Below are 21,491 nucleotides of genomic sequence, written 5' to 3' on the forward strand. Positions count from 1 at the left end.
AGAGATTGAATATTTCCATGCCTCCACTCTGAAGGTACTAAGGACTAATCTTGGTCTCTAACTCACACTAAGGGACGAATCATTTGCTTTCAGAACCGAGCAACACCTGGGAAACTTACCTTATCACTGTCTAGCGTGTTCTGTGAGGTTCGCGAGGCAATTGAAATAGTATCGGGTTGACTGCTACCATCTCCCTGACTGTCCAGGTCCTCGCCGTCTCTGCAAATAATTCCATTTTCATTACAATATTAGCATTGTATCTGTAAAGTGTTTCTTCCCTACTTGCAACTCTAAAGAAGGGGCACCTAGACAGTGTGGCAACGGACACCAGCCAGACAAACTAACTGATGCAAAAATCAAGTATCCAGCACTTAATACTTGGTTCTGCACTTTATAAGAACAGATTCATTTTCTCAAGGTCCACATCATGTAGAATTAAGGCCCAAACAACCAGCCAGAACTACGGCAAGAAACTTGCACAGCCACTTAGCCAAAGCCAACAAGCAGAACACTCAGTCACACATTTTAATATCCATGAAAGGAAACCAATGACCTGAATAACACATGCAGAATTGTAAAAATCTAAAATGTACAGCTATCCTATACTGTAGTTCCAAATCCCTTCTTTAATGACTGAACATACATAAGTCATGGACTGTTCAGAGCAGAAATCTCAACAAATTCAGCACTGCAGGAAACTGGAAATTATAAGATAAAGCTGGCCAAAATGACTCTTGCTTTTGTCCAATTCACTGAAAGTCATTAGAAATTCAACACTGCAGAAGAACGAGTGCTGTTGTGTACTTAGAGATCTCTGATTATTTTAAATACTACTTACCTTCTTCCTTTCTGTTTTGTTGTTGGTGCGGTTTTGGGGATGTGGATCGGCTCTTTCAATGCTCCTTTCAGATGAATGGTCCTTTCTTGTATCACTTCCCGGATGTGTTTGATCCAGTCCTGTTTATTCTCTATACTGGATGCCTTTGATATGCAAAAGAAATAAAACCCCCACAATGGACTATTATAGCTGAGAAGATCCACACATACAGTCAGCTAATAAACACAAACAGGAAGGCATAAAGAACCACTTTGTGAATAGTTTTTGAAAACTTCAACAGAAAAAAGGAAATTCAAGCTAGTTATCTTCATTTTGGATTGTCAACACTACTTTACACTTCTCAACATTATTAATATTGTTCATTTAAAAAAAAAATAATTTTAGATTCAGATTCCTCTTTCATAACTTGAAGGCTAAAGCCCTGCATGCATCTCACACGAGACAGGGTGGATTGACTGACTTAAAGAATTCCAGTAATAACACCTTGAACACTGGTATTTTAAACTCATGCTGTGTGTTTTAGGTCAATTATAACTTTCTATAATAATCTACTAACATCGAAAGAAAAATTAATTTATACTGCAACACATATACTTCCACAACATATTTCACATACTACGTTTCCCACTCTTGAAACATACCTGGAAGCAGAAAGCTAATTCAGGAATTGTATTTTAATAACTGCCTGCAATGTATCATCTATATTTTTGAGATACCCTGGAAGAGACTTGATATCCAGCTGCCCAACCTGTAATCTGATTGTTTAATCCAATTTAACCCTGCACCTGAAAAGCTACTAAATACAAACATTATTGCAGATCTAAAAAAATTATACATAAACTCCCTACTTCTCTTAATTGCTGTCTCCTGAAATAGTTGGCTTCAAATATATTATAAATATTTAATATACTATAAATATTTAATAACCAGGGATCCTAGAGGGATGCAGAAAGTTGCAGCAACAGATGAACAATTAGGAAAAGGATCTTTGTTTTCTTTTACAAACAAAAAGATTTTGGAAAAGAAGCCAAACACAAAGTTTTGTTAAATCTTTTATTTAGGTTTTCATGGAATTTACTTTTAATCTTAATGAACTAAGAAAGTGCTAGTTTCCAACCTTCAAAAACAATTTAAAAAATTCAGCAAAATTGTTGAAAAGCTTCATATACCATATAAGTTATCTAAATATCCTATGCTTTAAAGTAAAGAAGAGAACAGGAACACCTTAAAGTGATCTTATGTAGAGAGCCCTTAAACAAACCCCCTTCTACTGCTCTACCCTGGGAGCATCATTTCAGGCTGCAAAGCACTGTCTGTGAAATTATGGGAGTAAAGACTGAATAAACTGTATTATTCAGTGATGTGACATTTCCTTTCCTTGCAGTCATTGACTTCTGTCAGAAAACTAATGTAAGCTCTTCTTAGCCTGTAATTCACTAGGAAAACATAAATTTCAGTGGCAACATGTAAATTTGGGTGGCCATTTTTAAGTGGCATTATTGAGTAATCACAAAAAATAGATGTGAAAACATAAACAAGTTTAATAGTAGGTGTATTAACCTGTAAATGGGAAGATGACTTTTTTTTTCAGCTTAACACAGCTAAGAGATACAAAAGAAAAGTTTCAAAGTTGAGACAGTCCTCAAAATATGTCAAATTACCCGTTAGCTGCTTGTGGTATTACAAAAAAAGTTCTCCAGTTGAAACAGTAGGTCCCAGGTTACACACCAGAGTCACAGGAGAAATGGATTTAGCCATTCTCCTAGCTAGGCAAAGAACACTACTGACGCCTCTAACTTCCCCAGACACAAAATTTATAGGCACTGCATGCACTCTCATCCAAAGGCAAGTATCTTCAGAAAAACTTGTAGCCAACAGAAAGACAAAGTCTTCTGATAAAAATACAGGCCATGAAAAACTGGCATCGACAAGCAGGAATGACTTGAGTGTGAGATGTAACACTCTTGCCGTGATTTGTCTGTGGCATCTCAGCTGCTCTGTCAGCTAACGTTGGAAGTCTTCAAGCTGTGGAAGTCCATGGGATCAAACCTCTTCCTACTCTGATTTGTGAAAGCAAGTTTGTTTAATCCTTCAGTAGACCACACAGATTCCCCTCTGCTGTCAAGCCACGAGTTAGATATAAACCACATCCTTTACACACCAAGGAAAATTATCTGTCAACAGCTGTCCCTCTCAAAGGAGGAAAAGTCATCACTTGTTGCCTTCCGAACAAGTATGTACAATAACTACAACATTTAGTATAGACTATACAAGCAAATCTGCTAAAATTACCTTGAGAACAATTTTGTTGTCTGAAGTTGGTGTCCTTCCAACCCATAGAGCAAACTTGCAGGGATCTCCTTCTACATGTTCTGTGACACCCAGCTCAGAAGTCTGAAATTAAGAAAAATTTGTTAGGACGACACAGCATTTTTTCTCAGAAGCCACAAAAGGATGCTAATATTCTAAATAATTAAGCTCTGCTATTTAAGAAGATTTTTAGAAGCTTAAGACTAACTCGTATGCCAGAGAGAATCCTTTATTCTGGTGGCAGTGGTGTGGCTTCTTCAAAAAAGGAAGAAGTGCAAACTAAACAGTTTTTCCTGTGCAGTAATAATAAACAATAGCATTTATAATCTGAATACCAAATTGCTCATTTTACATTTTTGACTTGACAATAAAAGCTTTATAACTCTAAAAAAAGGTGCTTGGTAAAAAATAAGTGTTGGCTTCTCTCCATTTTGATTTCCATCAGGGAACACTCATTGCTTATTGATTTTTATGTTTTCTCTCAGATAAGATATGCTTCTCTTGATATCTTCTAAAACTCTGATCTCTCTTCTGCCAAAGGAGTCTTTCCTAGTGTATTTCCTTCCCTCTGAAACAGATGAAATAATTCAGAAATGCTGTTTCCCTGGAGAATTTTGTGGGACAACTACATTAACAATCAGTCTTTGGGAATGTTCTAGTGTCAGACCTTAATAGCTAATTATCATCCAAAATGTTTTCACTTTCCAACTGGAACAACATCTCAATCATGTGAATTGGTTTCCAGCTAAACAATTCATATAGGCTCTGCTCCAAAAAAATTACAAAGAAATATAGCTCAATCTACAAGAACCCTCACTCCAAAAAACAGCTGCTAAGCATTCTTACGTTACTAGAAGCTGTATTTTCCCCCTCCCATCATCAGTAGCACATACACAGTTCATTACTGTGAGATGCTGGATACATGGTACCTGAGTAAAGGTAATTTTTTTCTTGTCTCACTTGGATGCCAACTTGTTTTGTTGTTTGGTTGTGTGTGGTTTTTTTAGGGAAAAAAAAAACCCAACCCAACATATCCACCCCTTCAGCTTTGTCATCTCTTTTTAGGAAAATGGACTCTTCTTCACCGAAATACATAAAAGCCTGTGATGCGTTTTAAACTTGACTCATCAGCAACTCCCACATGTGTTAGAAAGCTTGTTAGATCCTTAATCCAACATTACATTATGTAATTCAAAGAAAACTTACCCTACCGCACTGCCCAATATAAAGACTGAATGGGCAAGATAGTACAACCTTTAATGTTTATTTTTTAAAGCCTAGTAAATTTAGAAGCCTTGGTACACTTGTGAATATTATTAACTTTGCAAAGGACAACTGAGGGACAATGCAGTGGAGGTCTGTACAGTAAGGAGTGGCAGAGCAGACATACATTGTTCACTGTCCCTCTCAATACCAGTAGGCGTCAAGTGAAACTAGTGGGATGGAGGCAGGTTCAAAACCCAACACAGGGAGGTTGGCCTGTGCCCAATACGTAGTCGAGCAATACAGTTCTTTGCCAAAGGATGCTGTAAAGGCTAAAAGTCTGTGTGAGGTCCAAGGACAAGCTCATGGAAGAGAAATGCGTTGCAGGTTATTGGGTGCACAGAAACCACATTCAGGTGAGGAAGCCCCTGAACTGCCAGTTACTGGTGACTGGGAGAGTGTCCTGGCAAAGTAACACCTGCTTGCCTTGCTCCCATGGCCCTCCTTCAGCACTTGCTTTCGGACACTCTATCTCTGGCCAGGACATAGGTGTTTATTACCACATTCTTCCACTAATACAAGTCATGCTGTTGAGTATCCTGTGCTGGGGAAAGCATGATGGTCTTCATGCCCAAAGTAAAGAGAAGGACCTTACTTTTATAAAACCACCTTCCAGAGGTAGGAGACAGGATAACGTGCAAAAAAGATCTTTAGCTCAAATCAAAACACATGCTTTCAACATCTGTATGAATGCCTTTTCTAAAGATCAAGCTATATGAATTGCTATAATAGTTAAGCTGCACTGCGGGATATTTTGCCAAATAGAACACACGAAGACAAAAAGAATGCTTGTATTTTAAAAATGAGGCACAATGAGCATCTTCAAGATTTCCAGCAGCTTCTCTAGGACCCAAGGCTATTACTAAATTCCTGCCAGAGGAACTGACATGACAGGCGTATGGGACCGATTTTTCAGTTCTGTCTCCCCTCCCATGTAATGCCTTGGCAGCTGATGTTACCCTCCAGTAAACCAGAAGTTTTTTGTATTTCAAGTTCTTGAAAGCACCAAGGAAAGGCATGATCAACAAAACAGCTGCAGCTGTGTTACCTGCTAATTACCTTATATCAGGAAGGAAAGCAAGTGTTGGAAATGAAGTGACAGAATATGCAAAGTAAGATGCAGAAAAAAAGAGGGTTTTTTGAACCAACCTGCTTTACCAGTTTGGATGCAGAGGTGGGAAGGGGGAAAGAATGAAGGCAAAGGAGCTGAAGCAGGGAGAAAAGACTCAGTATTTATACCATCTAGATGCAGTCATATATCCCAGTATGATCAACAGAAGAGTAATGTCTTTTAGAGTGTGATTCTGAGCAGTAGTTTCAAGTACTTGTTCTAAACTGTCTGGTAGAAAAGCTAATCTCGCCTCCGACAGATGCAGAGCAGGCTATGGGAGACTGTCTTCTCACTAGGCTACCTAAATTTATGGAGTGTGAATACTGCTCTCACCCAAGTCATCCAGTGAGACAGAAAGGTAAGGATATGAGTTCTGGGGACATGTTTTGTAAAGCGTACATGCTACAGGTGAGGGAAGAAAAGAGCAGATTTTTTTTTTAATTTGTTTTTTAAATGGGAAGAAAAACATTTCCATCTTTACTTCCTTTTAGTAGACCATAAGAGCTATCATTTTATTTACAAAACATTATTGTAAGACTACTAGTCTCAGTAGACATTCTGGAATGAACTTTTCCATAACAAGGAATTCTTGCCTTTCCAGATTAGTATGTGTAGAATATACACCAAAATGAATCTTTAACAGGAATATTACTACAACAGCAACAGTAAACAAGCAAGATGAAGGCAGCTTGTCAACTCCTTCCATCCTTCTGCTTTATATAAACAAGCCTTAGAGAACCAGTAATCACACACACAATTACGAGACAATCAGTCCAGCCCAATCTTGATTTTCCTTTGTCCTAACACACCAAGATTGACACATAGCCTTCGATAGTTGCTTTCAGCCTACTCTTTCTCCTCAAATGCACGACAAGGCAGCAAGTTTATAAGAGTCAGTCTACATATTCCAAGGCTGTTCTTTCAGTGTAACTATAATAGTTATTCAAGTTCTTCATGCCCATTTAAATCATCTGAGCTTAGTCACAGTCTAATCTAGACAGTTTTCTAAATACGATCACTTGTTCTTCCATACTTACAAACAGTTTACTCTTGTAAATGTACTTGCTCCTTCCACTGGAGTCCTTTACTTCTTTACTGAAAACCAAGGACATCTCAAAAAGGAAAAGGTGCCTCTCTCTTCCCTTTCGAATTAGAGTTTTTGGATCCCACACTTGGAAGGATTCTTGAAGGATGAGCTCTCCCTGAGATTCTATATTTTCATCAAAGCCTAAAAACCCAGTGAGAGGAAAAGTTCACCATAAAAAGTTGATAATACGAGGAAATTAAAAAGCACAGCTTCTGTTAATTAAGCATTCTGATTCCCACCCCCACCCCACCCCCCCCCCCCAAATACAGCTTGTAAAACATGGGATTCCAAGGAAGCAATACTAAAAACAAGACTGATTTTAACATCATTGCAATATACTAAGTGTAACTGTGGCTCAAGTCTATGTCTAAATTTACAGATCCAACTGTTAAGTTTATCAACTCTTCTGGTAGTATTTCACCAACAAGTGACAGATAAGCCTATGTCAGCTTCTGGTACCTCTTCTTTGATGAAAATGATTTCTCTTATAAGCTTTCTGTCACTGTAGAAAGTAAGCAACTTGCAAGGGCACAGAGAGCGCATCAGGTTGTTCTGACATTGGCAAGCTCCCAAATGCCACCTTTTCTGGTGGTACACCTTCCCTACCGTGTATGCAATGAGCACACGAACACATTCCAATAGGGGATGAAAAAGATGGCAGCTTGGAGCTGTTGCCATGCGATCAGCCTGCCAATGAGTCACTCCAGCATTGATCCGCAATAAAGAAATAGCATCTGGATTATTTATCTTGAGACGTAACGTAAAGATGAAGATTGAGCATATCAACAATTTTACTTCCATTGTAGGGGTACAGTGTTCTGTTCCTAGTTTAATACACAGCTTTAGAGTTGCAGCATAACAAAAATTAGTCTACCATCCTCTTCTGAGTGGTATTAAACTGCATTTTAAATAGATACTGCTTGCCAATATTCTCTGAAGAGAAAAGTAACACCCTTCTTGAGAAAACAACAGTTCTCACTGTTCTAAATAGGGCAACAGTATGGAGAGCAACAGAGGCAAGCTGCATCAGGGTGTTCATTCAAAACCTTCCAGAGACATAAAGAGGAAATGTGCTCACTCGCTATATTGGTCTAACACGGGATGACTCAACAATATGCGGATGATTTGTTATAAAACTGACTTATGTCCACTTCCAGTGTTAAGAGATTATTACCAAAGCTGGTCAACATTTATACTAATACCATCTCCCGAACAAAGCATTTGGAACCAATCCTGCAAACTGACCAACAGCGTTATTGTTTAAAATCAGGGAAGAGAGGTGATTTTGAGCATTCACATGATAAAGAATAACATGTCAAACCAAGATGAGTTTTATAGTAACTTGCACGATATTGGAAGTTCCTTGACAAGCTCCATTTACTACTAGAAGGCAGAGAAGGTGAAAAGGAATATTGACTAAAACCACCTATAAGTCTTTATTCAGCAACTCCACAGTAAGGCAGCTCTGCTTTTATCTCAAAAAATTCAAATGCCAAAGAAAAACACTTTTATTACTAAACATACGATGGCAACATCATACATGATAAAGTGCCAATTATAAAACAGATTTTGGCAGAAAGTTGTTCTAAGCACATAGAAGCAATTACATCCAACCTCCACTGTCTGCCATGGACACGATTATGTTGTTCTGGCTAAGGCTCAGGCTAAATTGGCTTATGCTGACATTTTACTGCCAGAAGATACATTTCATTTCAACCAGAAGTCTATTACGAAACAGGCAACAAACAGATGTGAAAACGACAAACTTCTTGGAGCAATTATTTGATACATAAATCAGCAAAATCACTTCTAATACACTTATGTGCCTCATATAAACAAACCAAGGATATTGGCTGGAAAATGTAGCCGAAGCTATGATATCTGACCATTTACCTATTACATTTTAGGAGAGTAGTGGAAAACTTTGTTAGCCTGCATATTTTTCAAATCTACAGTGGCAGAGCTATAGATCAAGATGAAAGAACATTAAAAAAATTAACAAAACTGTACAGATGTCTGTCACAATTAATTTTCCTACATAAGTTTGCATTTTATATACCTCCAAATAAAAGATGTATAAAATACAAACCTAGAGATAAGAAAATGTTCATATTTTTCTCAACTTATAGTAATACGTAAAGTTATTAAACAAAGTTAGTCTACAGCATACAACTGAACTGGAAAGCCAGTTCGAATCCTACCTTCCAGCATGCTGAGGTGCATGGCATCATTGGCTCGCTTTGGCACGCTAAGCATCACCTCCAGGCCATCCTTAATCTCACCTTTACCTTCTTCACAGCACGTGAGCAGCTCCTGTAACAGACGAGCAGACATGAGTACTCTCTATCATGTATTTCTACGCTAAGATGACAGACAACCAAATAGTACTTCTAACAACCAGAGAATCATTTTTGGCATGGAAAATCTTTTTGAACTTTAACTTACTCTGCCAATGACATGATGGCATACTTTGTATTTATCATGATCTGTTCCTTCAAGGAGCAGCCCACGCTTTCAGTTAACCACCCTTAATTTAAACAAGATCATCTGCTTAGTAAGAAATCTTTAAAAGTTTCATTAAGGAGAACATTTTTTCTGATAAGCACAGACACAGCTATCAGATGCAGCGCTACATGGAGGCCCAGAACAACGCAGCTGCCAAGTCATGAAGATGGTGGAAAGCAGGACAGCACAAAAGGATTCCCCCCCGTGCCTCCCCCCCATGTCAGTCTGCTCCACTGCATCAAAGACCTGCTCTGTACTACTGCTGATAAGAGGATTTACGTTTTTTCATTTTAAGTATTCCATGAATTACTCTATTCTGTGTTCACACAGTTAAAAGCATCCTACAGACAAAACTTTTGAATACAAACAAGCATTAACTAATGGGCAGAAGTTAGAGAATGGAATATGCTGAAGCATTGTAGTGGAATTTAGGGCGATGCAGTTCCCTGCCCATTCAACATCCCACAGATATAACAGCGGCTGAGCTGATATTCAAATTTCATCACATCCTTTCAGCATTTGAACAGTAACAAGATAAAAGGCAGCTTACGTAAGCAAAAAGGCATATTATGTTCCTTCTATTATTCAAAAGGCCCACTTAATTTGTTCCCTCAGGTTAAATTCCCTTTTCCTTTCTAATTCCCTTTTCCTACTGTTATCGTGATTACGCTATTTTTATTTAATTGCCAATACTACTATCACAGCAAAACACCACATCACCACACTTAAATTTTGCACAACAACTGCACAGAAAAGTGACTGTAACTAAATATCCTCCAGGAGGCACAGAAAATGAGCAGCTTCAATACAATTTGGAAAAATAAGCAGAATTTCTAGAACTCTAAAACGTTCCAGCTATCATTGAAGTGTTGCGCTCTCCATCCTCACATGTTTTATGTCTCTCTTCTGATAGGAAAAAAAAAAAAGGAAAAAAGAAAAAGAAAACCCAGCAACCACCAAATAAATCCATTTTAATACACAGCAAAGCCATCTGGCTCTGCAAATACTGGTGAAACAGATCTATCTTCAATGATGTAGTGGCTAAGGCTATTTGGATTGAAAAAAAAAAAAAAAATATTGTTGGACTCAATACCCCAAAATTTCTGAAACAGCACAGCCTAGAGTATTTCTGTAAGTTATAACTTAGTCTACTTGCACCTTTTTGCAAGGGGAGAAGAGATAATATGTTTCAGTTAAAAAATGACAGACTTGTTTCCATCCAACTTGACCTGAAATAGCCTGCAATGTTTTTCAGAAATTTTAAAAACAATCCATGGCAGTTCTCAAGTGAAAAAGGGAGACACAGATCAGTTACAGTGCTTTTGTAGACAGCTATTACAAAAAAAACGATGCCATCTAATAGACCCAGCACAGCTCAAGAACAGTGCTGCTCAGTCAGCAAGACATCTGTCCACTGCGTGAAAGCTCTAACTACAGGTTTCCAAAAAGTTTAGTTTACTTTAACACCTACTGTTTACTTAACATTTCTAGGCAACATTACAAGTAACAACTGTTTGTGTAACAGCTCTACAGGTACCCTCTGTGTGTGTGTCTGTGTGTATATACACGCATATATATTCATATATTTTATAGATATAAATTTTAACTATATAAATAAAAATTTATAAAGATTTACATATTTTACAGTACTTAATGCCATAAACATAGCTAATGGCTTGCAAAAAATTGCTGCAGAAACTATTACAAAAATGTGCCTGTCTATATGGCCAAGAATTATGTTTTCACTCTGGAAATGCAAATTATATTTTTTAAGTAAACATTAGTAGAAACATATCTTCTTTGATTTAGAGGAATCTGGACAAAAAGTTGCTTATTTATACCTTCTTTCATTTTCAGTGGGCTCCTAAAAAACATCACAGCAACATTTGACAGCCGCCCAAGATGTTGTGGTCTCAGAGTGCAGAGCAAAACAGCCCTCCTGATTTCAGCAAGAGCTTTGCTTTCTTAAGAACAGCAGAACCAGATGAAGAACTTTGAATTAATACCAACCTTTAAAAGAAGCTGGTATTTTGTTATCCTTTGGACAGGTTTGATAAGGTAAGAGGAGATAGAGTTGGCCAGTCCATGTCGTTGCTGTATCTCCTATATGAAAAAAGCAAACATTTGAGGACTATGCGCACCAACACTCAGATACAGACTGCTTTGAGGGCTATGCCACAATATACATTAACTACAGAGTCTATTTTAGCAAGGAGAAATAAAAAGAGACAGGATGACAAGATATTCCAGCCACAGAAGATAGTTACGTTGTGCATCTGCCTGCTCGCTTTGTACAAACAAAAGATTATTACCTCCACGGGTACCTGTGAAGTTTTTCAACAAACCTAAATACAAACAGTAACGATTAGGGATACTGAACACGCAGCAATGCCTTTAAAAAATAATAATATAAAAATCTGTATTTCTTTTGTTATTCGCAAAAGAGAAAAGGAAACAAATTTCAGGGAACAGCCAGGACTATCACAGGAAGGCTGAGGTGGAGGTTTCTTAGCATCACCTGGTAGTTCTGCTAATAGTCACAGAAAGCATTTCCCCCACAAGGGGGAGCACGAAGTAACATTTTCTAACTAAAGGAAAGCGGTTAACAAACACTTAGATAACAGCCACTTAGAAAAAGAATGACCTCCACAAAGCTAAAGGAGGAAAATAGAATTAGATGATAATTAATTATATGGGATAATTACAGATTTCAAGTACTGATCATGGTTGAACTTCACGGCCAGTGTTTGCCATTTATCACAGTATCGGAAGTATTTTAACCACACAATTTCAAACAGCAAGTTACGCACTGCAACGATGTGTTTTCTAACCACGATTACAGTATCAGAAGTTCCTGAGATGGGAAACGCATGACATTTCCACATGGTCCAGTGGCAGCATCAATGGAAGCTCCTGAAGTTACCTGTGCACAGAATTAGGTCTTCGTGCTTCTAATCCACTTTAGAAGGGGATGAGAGCTCTGGATACACCAGTAAAACAAAGGGATCAAAGGCTGCTCCTTTGGAGGTGGTGGCAAGAACTTGTTTCTAATACAGTCTTATCAGAGCCCTTTGTTATTTTTAAGAAGAGTGTTTACTAAATTTTTCTTTGAATTTTTTTGGTCCTATCTGCCTGATTTTCTGTAACTTACCTGCTCTTCTTCAAACACTGAAAATGTAACAGAGGCTTCAAAGAAAGGCTTTACCTTGCAATGTTTAGAATACCCATCTCCTCAGTGACAGATTTTTGAAATTAACCCCAAGACCTTCAGGGATTTTTATTTTTTTTTTTTTTTATGATTTCCTTCCCTCTACTTCTACAAACAATTCTAAAAAAAATTTCTAGTGTCACTACACAGCTAGTGGCTCATCACAGCAGAGGAAGAAACAAAAACGGGTAGAGAGCACTCTAATCAAATAATCTGTAAATACAATTCAACCAAAACTCATTCCGTGTAGCCAAAACTCCTCCCTAAAACTTCTAACAGCTCCTACATTTTCTTCCTTTCTTAAGTGGAATATTACAGATAGACCAAACAACCTTGGGATTGAGTAAGCAAGGTGGTCGGCTTAGCAGCTCTGAACAATGGCACTCAACTGAATTACCACTACATACAATTACAATTTAAAGGTGCTTCAAAAATTTCACAAAGATTTCCATCTTTATTACATACAGCGTAAACAAAGGACATCAAAATGCTAAGATTTGCAGAATGTGCTTGTGAGAGCTGAAGATTCATGCCTCAGTTATTGCTGCCAGAACCTGCTTCCAGTTCTGAACATCTCTGGTATGTGACAGTGACTTTTTACATCTGATTTGACAGCTTTAGGAGACCAGCTGAGGGATATAAGTTAACCACATGAGACAGAGGATTGATTTTCTTAAGCTGACGCTAAATTGCAGTGTTAGTACCAGGAAACTTGCATTTTCTTAAGAAATTAGGCACTCAGCATAACTGCAAGTACGTGATTCAAGCTGCCAAGGCATACTTTTAAGACGGACACAAAGTACTTACATCGAAGTATGCTCCTGCGTGTTCTAATATCAGCTGGGTAGAATCTGGCTTATTTTTACAGTAAGTAACATACATTTGGAATTTGTCTGCCTGCAGAACAAAATGCAAATTTACACAGGTTATCAGAGTGCATCACTTCTGCCTCAAAGTTTTTACACAGCTATCAGAGGGCGTGTCTTCTCTCTCAAGCAATTTAACTATACGTAATTATTTTAATTATTTTCCCATTCAAACTGGCAGCATAAGAAAATACATCAGGCAAGTAAGACTGAAAACAATACCAATATATGCAAAAGTAGATTATTCCTAGCTAAGACAAAGATACCAAACCAAACCTCAGTGCAGGTTTAGGCAACTTGCATAAACTTCAGGAGCAGCTAAACTTTGGCATCTGACAGTAGTGCCTTGATTTGTTTTCCCCAGTTAAAGACACACATATTTTTACTCAAATTTGAAGGAAGAGGTACTTTTACAAATTAAAAAGGGACCTGAGAGGAAGAATCTATCCCTTCATGCTTATCTCCCTTGTTACTTCTAAACATAAGTCTGACTTCATTACCCAAGTAACAAAGCAGTGTCCAACATCTTCTGGTAACTGTTCGTATTTTTCCAGCTCCTTGAGGAATATACTGTAGGTAGAAAGGAAACAAAAAGTACAAGGCACATGAAATGTTTTCATTAGAGCAGCAGATATTGATCTATTGTCTGTGAATAAAGGTGGATAGAAAACTTGCTGTAATTCATACCAATAGCATGAGTTAAAGAAATAAAGATAACAGCAACAGATAAAAATGTGTAATAACAGAACTAATATAAAATGTAATTCAATATAAATTCTGATGTGATGATCAGAAATTGATCCAGCAGACATGCAGTTAACACACAGGAGTACACAGAAGTTTAATAACTGCTGCTGTTCTCCATCAAGAAGGTTTGCTACTGTTTCAGTTTCAAGAAAAGTTTAGTATTAATCTCAAGAGAAAGAGGAGGTGACTTGCTTTTTGCATGCTCAAGTTAACACAAAGCATACAAAGGACTGTAAAATCAGGTTCTGGAATATGCTAGGTATATTTTATTACTTAAAAGAATCATAACCCAACACAAACACTAATGAATTAACAAAGAGGGAAGCTTCAGAGCAAGACTTCTGTACACAGATCTGCCTAGGAGCCATTCCACTCAGAAGAAACATAGTGGACAAGTCTCTTTTGTGCTCCATATTCAAGTAAATGTAACAATGGTGGGGCATCCCCACAGAAGCTTCGAAGAGCCAAGAAAGAGCAGGGAGCCCTACTCTTTCCCACTAGCAGTCACGCTTGGAAATCAAGAATGAGGGTTCTGAAGGAATGACAGATTCTTAAATTGATGTTTGGGCTGTATCTGTGTTCTGTTGAGTTCAGTGGTTTCCATCTCTTTAGAACAACTGGAAAAACCTACAGCAAAATTTTAATGTATCCAATTAATTTCTTAGAAGCTGAAAGACATGCAAGACTTAAAAAGTCAGTTTCTGTTGGTGTACCTCCCTGGCTGCAAACAGCAACAACTGAAACAATTTAACAATGCAAGAAGAAATCCTTTAGATTTTTTATGGACAAGCATCCATTATTCACATGCACAATATTTTCATTAGGAAATCCCTCAGGTCATCATTTGGATTTAGCAGTAATATGGAAATGGAAGATAAGTCACTCACTTATTGTGGAACTCATAGATTTCCTGCATGTTTCCAAAGATAATGTGTTCTTTGTTTACAATACCAGGTGGGATCTCCTCGACTCCGCTTGTCATTTCCCACAGATATGTCTGCCCAGAACAAAAAAGATGCATGAAAAGTCACGGTAAACCCTAAACAGAAGCACCCAGGTATCTGTAAGCATGCATTCCTGGAGAGAAATCAGGGAAAGATCACGCAGCATCATCATCTCCAATTGTGACGGTACCTGTTGTGTCAAATGTACCTTGTGATTTTGACAGTAAAATCCAAGTTCTAAAACTGACAGTTTGACATAGTCCCTGAGACTTCACCATTTAAAATGCATAGTGTTCTTGACAACCTCTAATGCTTCAGGATATTCCTCGTCAAGGTCATGCCTGTAGTCTAGAAGTTCATGCTCTGTGCAACAGCTAACACGGAACATCACTTGCTTCAGCGTTAACAATTACTGGGCACTTTTCCATGGAATCTCTCTGAATTTCTATTCAAAAAGTCAGCTAGTAGCAGAACATGTGATACAGATAATAAGAGAATTAACACAAGCTCTTCTCTATTGCTAGCCAAGCAAATAAAGTAAACCCCTCCTTTTTCCCTCCCCTCTCTAAAACAAAAAAACCCACGTTTATGAATTGGGAAAGAAGCAAATGCTGAAACTCAGTACTGACAAAAGCAAAACATATAGGATGAATTCCGAATTGGTTGTTATCAGACGTAATTCTAAGATTCTTCTTAGTAGCAGAAAAGATACTTAATTTGGTCCTATGACTGCAAACCAATCACGCTTGGCTGTTAAAACCAAAAAAGAAACAGAAAGCAATGGATTGAATCCTGTTTTCAAAGATTAGTGAAAAAAAAGAAAACTTACATCCATGCATTCCCGGAGGTCTCTTACGTAAGCCTTTTCTGTCTGAATTAGCTCAGCCATAATGAACCTTAGGTGACAACAGAAAGAATAATCAAATCTTAGTCTGTTAGATCATTATGAATGCATAATAACCAGAATATATCTTTCTCCTCATCAGCTTTTGCTTTTTCCACTGCTGCAAGAAAAATCTGAGAACTGAAATGTGAAGAGACAACAGCTGAAGGAAGCATAAGAGGTAACATCCCTCCATTACTAACCAGCACAAAAAGAAATGGGGAAGGAGATGGAATTTTTTTCTTAAATGTTTTTCACTTGCTACAGTCATTTAACTGTTGTCCTCCCTCCTTCCCTTACACATTTATTTCACATTATTTCTACAATAAAAAAAAGCATCTTAAAAGAAGTCTAACATAGTTTTGAAAGTTTAAGATTCTGATATGCTAGAACTATAAGTGAGAACAAGCATGTGAATAAAAGGCAATAGGAGCTATTGAGTAATATCACTCTTTTTTTACCATTTATCCAATTACTAAGCTGCCAGGCAAGCCATGACAGTTGTTTCATTATCAGGATTGATTTATTATTTCTCATTCATTAAAAATAAATAAACATATTACTCTTTCCTCCGGGCAGACTTTCGTTTTTCTTCGTTAAGCTCATGAGCAGCATCGCGCAGTTTCACCTCTGACCCAGGGACACTGGCTGGGATTATATCCAGCTGCAAGCTTTTGCTCTTTATTAAAGAAAGGAAGAATTGATTAAGGAAGGAGACGGGAGAAAACGATAGCTACATCAAATGCAAGCAAAGCTTGTTTGTCTGTCATCACACTCAAATTTCTCTTACCGATTTATTGGAATCGGAGGAAATTCCCAGAGCTTTCTCTAAAGAGGTCCTGTATTTCTCCATGCGCAGGGAAAAGTCTCTGTACCTCTTATCCACTGCTGTAACACATTTTTTAATCTCTGTTGCATGAGCATGCCCTTTTTCACAAAAGCCATCAGCCAGCTGTATCAACAACTTCACCCTCTCTTTGGTTTGCTATGAAAACAGGAAAATATCAAACAGTTACTAGCTCTACCTATCATGAAGGGGGTCATTTTGCTTAACCTGCTACTGAAGTGCAGGAGGCGAAGCCATCAAAGGAGCTAGCTTCCTCCTCTCTCCTCCCAGAACTCCTTTAAACAGATACCTTTTCCTTAATAAAAATAGCATAAGATGAATATAGGTTCCTTTGGGTTTTATTATTACACGACTAGAAGCAGGTAATTTATTTTTCTTTCAAAAACGTGCTCCGTATCTCACCCAGAGATTAAATTCTGCTAGGCAAGCTTTTCAGAGCATGGGGATTCTCCTTGCATCAATACAAAGGGGGTTTGATGCCAGAGTGGATATTTTGTTCATTACCACTGAAGCACTGGTATTGGACCTGGCCTACAGTCTCAAGAATCTCCTCCTTTAGACATCACTGAAATGCTGAGATAAGAAGTCTTGTTACACACTTGACACTTTAACGGATTAAGACTATATTCTGTAGACTTTTTTTATATTATGTTTTGTTGTCACACAGTTGTTTGAGAGAAACTAAGAGAACAAGTAGCCACCACCAAATCTGTAACTACATGCTTTTCCCAATTAACAAGCTCCCTAAGACTATGCACTTACTTTCATGTAAATCATAAACCATCCACAATGGATGAGTTTATACCTCCACCTTTCTCTCTCCGATACCACGTCAGAGTAAAGTGTACTGTCAGTGCCCTTGGTAACAGGGAGTTAAAGCAAAACAGTCAATACAAACTGGACTCTTATGTCGGTTGGAAAATAGTGCTTGTCCTTTTTTTTTTTTTTTAATTTTTGTTCTTTTTCTTTCCTAATGGTTCCTCATCCGAGCATTTCTTTTCACTGTAGAATTAGCAAGGGCTAATACATCCTCCCAACAGGTAGCGAAACACCAAGGGAGTGGCATTAACAACATCCTTTCCAAAGGGGCACCCACGTCATCTGCTGACTGACAGAGGAAACAAGGGGGGCAGTGGTGCTCTGCGTGCTGGAAGGGATCCAGCAGAACAAAGGCTGGAGCAAAACTCAGAAGGAAGAAAATGCAGGTTTGAAAGGCAAAAGTGATCTTTGTTCTCTCTAGATTCTCTTTTCTCCCTTGCCATGACAAGCTCTATTTCCACATCTCTTCTCTTCTGAGGTGGTCCTTCAGACAAATGAACACTTCATTACTTTCTTGGGCTCTATTATTTCTCTAGGAAGATTGGAGAGCCGAGAGGTGGAAACAGGTGACAGTTTGAATAGGTGACAAAACAAAACCCAGAGACAGACAAGGCTACATACGCTCAGGTACTTCAGTCACGCACTGCTTGCCTGTCTTTCACATGTGAAATCTTTTAAGCCTCACAAGTGACATCTGCAGGTCTGTATAGGCCTCCAGTGATGTAAAATAACATAATGCTACCATGGCTTAAAAAATTACAGCAGAATCACAGAATCCTTTAATAAAATGAGTAACCTAACAAGTAAACCTTTATTTTTTCTACTATCTTCTAAATAAATTGCAACTGAATAACAATATGCCTTGTATTTTATATCCTAAATGAACATGCAGTAATCCATAGACACGAGAATATAAAAGTGGAAATAAAAGGCCCTGCAAGGTTTGTAGGCTTGTTTTTTTTAAAAACATTTTTAAGCTATCTCATTACAATTCTGTCACAGGAAATCAACTGCACATAGTGCTGATGGAGCTCCCATAACAGTGATTATCTTCTGATTATCTTTTGGTTTATTCTGTTCCCAGCAGAAATACAGAGAAAGCCACTGCAAGTAAACAAATCTTTATGGACACATTCTTGGGTGGTTTTGGGGGGAGGAGGGGGGAATTTGGGTTGTTTTGTTTCATTTTTATATCTTACATAATTTCATTTATTTATTTTACCTTTGCTGTGATCTGAAATTCTTCATGTTCTTTTAACAGTTCTTGAGTGTGCTGGATACTGGAGCCAGTGGAAGTATGTGTGGACAAATAAAACTCTCCATTGTCATGAATCCATTCCAGAGCCTAAATAAAGCAATAATGAAGGAAAAGTAAGAGAGAAGGCAACATATTTTTGCCAATAGAAACCACCTGTAATCAGTATTTCACAAACACAGATTGGCCACAGGTAAATTTTATTCTATGTCACTCATGGCAATCACCTAATGCCGCTACAACATCAAACAGTTTGTAACTCTGAAATAGTTCGCTTAGTCTATGAAACAATGCTTAAAAAATTAAAGAAAAACAACTGACACATGAATCTGAATACTTCAGGGAAGGCCACTACTACAGGACTCTAGTAGTCCACTATTAAAAGGTTATAACTGACTATGTCTACAGTTTTGTTAGTATACTCCCCAGCTGAGCAAAAAAAAAAAAAAAAAAAATCATTTTTTTGGTGCAACACAGGACAGCTGTACTCAGAAATGTGCACATTTTTCCAATTTGTAAAAATGTACATAAGACTGCAAAATGCGTAGGCTAAACTTTCCAAGCACCTAAGATTTAACTATCATTTCACTCTTTAGTTGACATGTATTCTAGCCTCACAAAGTATGGTCTGAAGTTACACGTACTCCTAGAAACTAAACCTGCAGCAGAGGAGGAAAGTATCAGTTAATCTGATGTATGTATAGATAGTAAAAGATAAGAGAGACAATCTAAAATTGTTTCCCTTCCGCATCCTGGCACCTTACTCTCTCAGTATTATGAACCATGCTGAGCCAGGTTACTATCTATGTTCTACTCACATTAATATTTACTGCCCTTTTAAGCATAACTCAGTGGTTGTGAGGGATCCTACTCTCTGGCTACTGGAAAAAAAGAAGAAAAAAACCCAGAGTCCTCTCAAACTGACATATAACAGTAAAAATAAAAAATAGTAACTGAAGATTGACAGTATCAAGTTGTTTTGCAGCTCTTAATACAGGCTACCGCAGCAGTATGCAGAGGCACATGAACTTAGAAACTTCTTGGTTCTGACAAAGTCAATATCAGATGTTCAAAGAGTTTAATACAGCTTGCTTAGGACTATCTTGTTACTAAATGCATGTGTATCTTCTGTGTCTTCAGTAAATATATACAGCACTAGACAAAAATTTAATACCCCAAGAGAAAAAGTAGTAGATTGCTAGTAAGTCCTCATTCTTCCTTTTCTTCCTCATACTTTGTTTACCCTTTTATCTATTCACATTAGCAAGAACAGGAAAAGTTTTATCTCGGACAGTAGATACATATTTTTCAAGAGCACAATCTTACACTGAATCAGAACAGGCATCATATGTATTATAATTCCACCAACAGTTTAAGCTCATCAAGGCTGTGATTGAACAACTTTCATTCTCTTCCTTCCACTTAGGATGCTTTTGCCTCTTGGTACAAAAACTAAAGTGAGCAGAAAGCCTTCAAAATTCAACAGCATGTGAATAGTAGGATGCCAGTTACCTAGAAACATATTAGTGCAGCTGCAAGCCTGATGAGATAGGCCTGTACTTTTCTAGTGCTGCTGACGGAAACAAACCAACAACTCTTGGACTAGTGTCAAAAAAAGGGACATTTCAGCCAACCACCACTGTGATGCCCCTTGTTATTCTAATGTCAATCTTTGCGAGTGAAGACCGCTACAGACAAGCAGCATCAGCGATTGCTGATATTACAAACAACATTCATTTTTATACTTCTTCCTTCTAACTTTTTAACCTCCACCTTTTTTTTTGGTGGGTTTATTACACAATGATGGAATTAACGATAAACAAAAACCTTCCCTTCTGCAAATGCTGCCCTTTCATAACTTTTTAGCAGCTCTCTAGAGCCACAACAAGACAGAAAGTTCATCTTGATGTTAATTGCTACAGTTTAGATCAGCTCTCATTTCACGTGAGGATCAGGATTGTATGCTGGAAACATGTATCACCGTATAGGAACTGGAGAAATCAATTTAGTGGCCAGGTGAAATCTTCATTCTGGTACAATTTGAGTGTCTACCATTTTCGTCTCAAACTACTATGGTATGTGCTTCTGTACCAGAGCATCAAGTTCTGAAAGCACAACGAATTTGTTCTTCCAACTTCCAAACAAAATTCTGAATGAAGACAGCAACATTTCCACTTTCTGGCCAATGAGTGTGGAGTCCTATAGGGTTTGTGATGACTAAACTGGCGAGTGCTGAGAAATGGGATTTACAATGCAAATGCTGACAGATCTTTATCTCCAGTGTTTGACTATTAGTCAGTAATCTCTATATAAAAGCAAGTAGGTCATGTGCTTGACAGAGGTTGGAGTTAACTTGCTCAAAAGTGGGGTGCGGGGCAGGGAAGGGGTGGTGTTGTTTTAAAGAGGTATTAATCCTTAACTTCACTCCAAGATTTATCTTGCATTACTTTTTTTGTGAAAATCATGAAAGACTTCAGAAATCTTTCAAGAGATCAAAACAGACCACTAGTATTTAAGCCTCTGTCTACACTGACTGTCAGAAAGAAATAAAAATAAGTTAATGAGTCCTTTAAAGTAGGTATAACTATATTTCACACTGTGGGCATTGTGTCCTTTTCTGCAGAACAGGAACAGATAGCTTCCTTTCTTTGTCCTATATCCAGTTTAAAAAAAAAAAAAGTAGTAAAGAACCATTGCAGATCATTCCAGTTACTAATTCTGCCTTGGAACCTCCTGCTTATTTTGATTAGCGATGTGGATTTTTGTGTGCGTGTGGTAGTTACTCAATAGTTCTTTCCAGACTGATAA

The 21,491-nt window shown here is 37.8% G+C and overlaps 1 protein-coding gene across 2 annotated transcripts in view; it reads right to left on the minus strand.

Annotated features, from left to right (window-relative positions):
* The window catches only part of TRIO (trio Rho guanine nucleotide exchange factor), a 259,570-nt gene that overhangs the window by 78,915 nt on the left and 159,164 nt on the right, over positions 1 to 21,491 (minus strand). For both annotated transcript variants that reach the window (XR_012585654.1, XM_074576181.1), the window contains exons 21-33: positions 18,651 to 18,773; positions 16,553 to 16,747; positions 16,326 to 16,441; positions 15,709 to 15,775; positions 14,823 to 14,932; positions 13,689 to 13,758; positions 13,130 to 13,219; positions 11,125 to 11,217; positions 8,811 to 8,922; positions 6,560 to 6,750; positions 3,131 to 3,232; positions 839 to 981; positions 120 to 219 (exon numbers count right to left, since the gene is read on the minus strand). Coding sequence is in view for 1 of the 2 variants with exons in the window: in XM_074576181.1 (XP_074432282.1) it covers positions 120 to 219; positions 839 to 981; positions 3,131 to 3,232; positions 6,560 to 6,750; positions 8,811 to 8,922; positions 11,125 to 11,217; positions 13,130 to 13,219; positions 13,689 to 13,758; positions 14,823 to 14,932; positions 15,709 to 15,775; positions 16,326 to 16,441; positions 16,553 to 16,747; positions 18,651 to 18,773 (1,512 nt within the window). In the remaining variant the exon portion in view is untranslated. The remainder of the gene's footprint in view (positions 1 to 119; positions 220 to 838; positions 982 to 3,130; positions 3,233 to 6,559; positions 6,751 to 8,810; positions 8,923 to 11,124; positions 11,218 to 13,129; positions 13,220 to 13,688; positions 13,759 to 14,822; positions 14,933 to 15,708; positions 15,776 to 16,325; positions 16,442 to 16,552; positions 16,748 to 18,650; positions 18,774 to 21,491) is intronic.

The sequence above is a fragment of the Larus michahellis genome, chromosome 2 (genome assembly GCF_964199755.1).
Source record: "Larus michahellis chromosome 2, bLarMic1.1, whole genome shotgun sequence".
In the NCBI taxonomy this organism is placed as follows: domain Eukaryota; kingdom Metazoa; phylum Chordata; class Aves; order Charadriiformes; family Laridae; genus Larus; species Larus michahellis.